Genomic DNA, 4,328 nt, shown 5'->3' on the forward strand with positions numbered 1-4,328 from the left:
AAATAAAATACCCGGGGCAGACCAAAACTAGACTCAAATCCAGACGCGACGGTTCCTAGAATAGGGGGCGCACTGGTCAGCGTCTGTTCCTCAGGTTAGAGGCGGCTGTATTACACCTAGAAGAAGGAATAAAATGCAAATTAAATATATGCAATGAAAGAGCAGGAGATTAGTCTTACGGTGCAAGGGGTAGGATCCCCAGTCCCGGCATCAGACGAGAGCGAGCAAGCGGGCTCCCAGACGTCGTCATCAAACGACCGCAGTGCTGCAGTGGTTGTCAACATGGCTACTGTGACATTCAAAGCTACAAGTTTGGAATATTGTCAAGAAGAGTGGACGAAGCTGGCTGGAGTGGTAGATGGTCTACAGAAGTATATCCAGCTAAGACATAATGTACACAGTGAAATAAGGGAGTATGCCTGTAGGATACAAAACTATCTGGGTCCTGTTTCTTAATGAAAGCTAATACTATTAGTTAATAGTACAAGTGTGGAAACTAGTGTGGTAACAATACTAATACTTATTTTTTTCATGATAGGCATGACTATTAGTGCAATTACAGGAATTAAAAAATACTAAAGTACAAGTCAGTGTAATTGAATTAAGATAAATCTACAAGATTAATAGTATTAGTTTGTACTTTATTATGAAACAGGGCCCTGGAGGCACTGGAGATCAAATTGAGGGAACACACAACGGAGAGTGTAAAAGTAAACGTTGGAACTCAGACAATGAAGGTCACCCTACTAGACACGCCTCCTACCTAGAGAGAAGTTCGGGGTGTCTCCATCTTTACAAGCTGGACTCCAGGAAGAAATAACGAAGATGGCTGCGACTAAAAATAAGTCGAAGGCATCGAAGCAAGGAAGGGCAATAAGGCAAACTGAACAGCCAGTACCCTCGACATCCCGACTGGAGCCCGCCCGCAGAAGGGAGAAAACGAAGGCATCAGAGAAAGGAATAACGTTGGATCAGCCCCAGCAGCACGTGGAAGATCATAAACTCCACAAAGATGATCAGTGACAAAGAGTTTCTAGAAGGAAAAAGGACACTGGGAATGGAAAACGCCCACAAACACCAAGACCGTATGCCTTGATAATCAAGATTTCGGAGACCAGCACCTATGCGGATACTCTCCGGAAGGTCCGAGACGACCCCGTTCTGAAAGGCTTGGGTACAAATATCTCGAACGCAGGAAACCTACTGATCCAATTGGACCAGAAGTCTGGTGGCGCCCTGGAGACCATGAAGCGCACTCTTGAAAGTGCACTAGGAAATGACGCTCAAATTAGGGCGTAGGGCAGAAGAGTCACTGATTGAAATCAGGGACTTGGATGCTCTTACCACAAAGGAAGAGGTTGCCGAAGCTCTGACAGCTCTTTTAGAAGGAGAAGTGATACAACCTACAGCAGTACGATCGATGCGTGTAGCGTATGCTGGTACACAGACCGCAGTGGTTGCTCAGCCGGTTCTACAAGCGCGGAAGGCTGTCACGGAAGGTAAGATCAGAGTGAGCCTAGTGGTTACCCGAATCCGGGAGAAGGTTCGACTCCTACGCTGTTTCCGGTGTTGGGAATTCGGACACTTGGCTAGAAGATGCCAGGATCCTGACAGGACCAAGTGTTGCCACAAATGGCGAAGAGTGGCATTTAGCCTCCGATTGCACGCGGAATTATAGTTATGCACTTTGCGCCGCTAAAGGAGACAATGAGCACACTTGTGGCGGAAATAAATGCCCAGAATTACATCATGCCCTACAAGACCAAAGGAGGCTAAAAAAACTTACAAAATGAGGATCTTACAACTTAACCTCAACCACTGTGAAGCACCTCAAGATCTTCTCTGGCAAACAGTGAGAGACATAAGGATTGACGTGGGCATCCTGAGAGAACAATATAAAAATCTGGAAAACGTCGCTTGGATATCTGACATCACTGGAAGGGCATGCGGCAGACAGGCCATAACCGAAGCGACACAAGACTCCACATGTGGGTTTGTCTGGGCTATGATACGACATCTATACTTGTATAGCTGCTATGCCCTACCAAACACCACAACCGAGGAATTCCAAGGATTCATAGATCGTATAGTCCAAGATGCCAGAGGGCGAAGACCTGTAGTTATTGCCGGAGAATTTAATGCTTGGGCGACGGAATGGGGTAGTCAGTCGACTAACCGTCGCGGAGAGATCCTGCTTGAAGCCTTCGCGAAGATGGAGGACCTTGTTTTGGCAAATACTGGGTCGAACCCTACGCTCATGAGAGGAGGAAGGAGTTCGGTAATTGACCTCACGTTTGTTAGTGCCATCCTCCTGCCAACTACTAATTGTCAAGTCAGCGATGTGTACATACACAGTGATCACCAGGCTATCCTGACCACAATATGGAACCGTGAACCAAGGGTGATTAGGCATGAGAGGTGTGCGGTTCGGTGGAAAACCAGGAAGTTTGGCAGGGATCGTTCCAAATCTTGATGGAGGCCCAATGTAATTTGTCAGGCACTGCGGAGGACAAGGATCGACAGGTAATGGGCCTAGTGAACAATGCGTGCGACGCGGCTATGATTCGTTCCAATATAGGTAATGGTAGACTTCCGGCTTATTGGTGGAACGATCTTATCGATGACCACCGTACACAGCGAGGAGGAGATGCCAGCGAGTGAGAGGTAGCCCGCTGTTTCAGCAACAGGAGGAATACAAGGATCAGAGGCGAGAACTCCGGCGAGCTATCAAATCGAGTAAGCGACGATGCTGGAAAGAGCTTTGTGATGAAGTGGATAAGGACGCGTGGGGAAGACCCTACCGCACAGTGACGAAGAAACTCAAAACCAGCGCTATGAACTCGCCCATGTGCCCGGTGACAGTGCAGAGGATCATTACTATTCTGTTTCCTGAACAAGAGGAATTAAGGCGGACAGAGTCGTTGCCCCCGTTTGATGTCCCAGCGGTAACGACAGAAGAGCTCAGTGACATCTGCCAAAGCCTTCAGATGGGAAAGCCCCGTCGCATAGACGGTATTCCGAATGTAACGATCAGATCTCTTTCTGGATGTCTTTAGTTCCTGCTTGCGTGAGGGGTCCTTTCCCTCACCATGGAAAAGGCAACGCCTGGTTCTGATTCCAAAGGGCAAAGGAAGGCCATCAGAACCTTCAGCCTATCGACCGATTTGCCTGCTGGATACAGCTGGGAAGGCTCTGGAGAAGGTCATTGCAAATAGGCTACAAGAGTTCACAGAAGGAGTAGCAGGCCTCTCCAGGAATCAATTTGGTTCCCGGAAAGCAAGATCCACAGTAGATGCTATCCCGTTGGTGGTGGAAAAGGCTAGGAAGGCTATAGCAGGGAAGAGATGGAGAAGACAAAATGCCATTGTGCAATTGTCACGATGGATGTAAGGAATGCCTTTAACACAGCAAGATGGAGCTGCATCCTGGATTCCCTACTGGTAATGAACGTCCCTGAATACCTCAGGAGTATCATTCATGACTACTTCAAGGATAGGACCTTGATATGTTCAACAGAGGACGGCTCGAGAAGGTTTAAGGTGACTGGTGGTGTACCCCAGGGTTCGGTGCGGGGACCTCTGTTATGGAATGCCATGTACGACGGAGTCCTTAGGCTTAGTCTACCAGAGGGTTCCGAAATAGTGGGCATTGCTGATGATATCACTGTGGTCGTCGAAGTATAAAGAAGAGCTCATTCTAAAGGCCAACCATTGCGTCGCTTCGGTTCGAGATTGGCTAGAATCTGTAGGGCAGAAACTAGCAGACAATAAGACGGAGGCCCTTCTCGTCAGGAACAAGAAAGTGGGGGAAACTATAACCTTGAGAGCAGGTAGGCAAGAGATCCAGTCCAAGCTTTCTTTGACTTACCTCGGGGTAAGGATCGATGATAGACTCCGGTTCAGAGAACATATTCAGCGGGTGAGTGATAAATCGGCTAGAGTAACCACCGCACTGTCACGTCTAATGCCCAACATTGGTGGACCCAGGAACAGCTGTAGGTTGTTGATATCCTATGTGGTCTCATCCATTCTGCTCTACGCAGCTGCGATATGGAAGGATGCATTGGGTACCGAGACCTATAAAAGACCGATGGTGTCGGTGTATCGTAGGTGTGCGCTAAGAGTGATCAACGCGTTTCGTACAATCTCATACGAAGCGGCTTGCGTGGTGGCCAGGATCCCACCGAATGAGCTGATCGCAGATGAGAGGAGCCGCTCTTATAATAGTTCTGACTGTATTCCAAGAGACGTATTGAGAAAGGAGACTCTAAGAAAATGGCAACGTCGCTGGAATATGGCATTCAGTGGAAGATGGACGCACAGCATATA

The 4,328-nt window shown here is 48.1% G+C and overlaps 1 protein-coding gene across 1 annotated transcript; it reads left to right on the forward strand.

Moving 5' to 3' along the window:
- Nucleotides 1-1,732: 1,732 nt before the first annotated feature.
- On the forward strand, nucleotides 1,733-2,473 carry LOC136795168 (uncharacterized). Its single transcript, XM_067044867.1, has one exon. The coding sequence runs from the start codon at nucleotides 1,733-1,735 to the stop codon at nucleotides 2,471-2,473; it is 741 nt and encodes a 246-aa protein (XP_066900968.1).
- The last annotated feature ends 1,855 nt before the right edge of the window (nucleotides 2,474-4,328 follow it).

Source organism: Halyomorpha halys, unplaced genomic scaffold (assembly GCF_000696795.3).
Source record: "Halyomorpha halys isolate HHAL.00 unplaced genomic scaffold, Hhal_1.1 Scaffold1098.1, whole genome shotgun sequence".
In the NCBI taxonomy this organism is placed as follows: domain Eukaryota; kingdom Metazoa; phylum Arthropoda; class Insecta; order Hemiptera; family Pentatomidae; genus Halyomorpha; species Halyomorpha halys.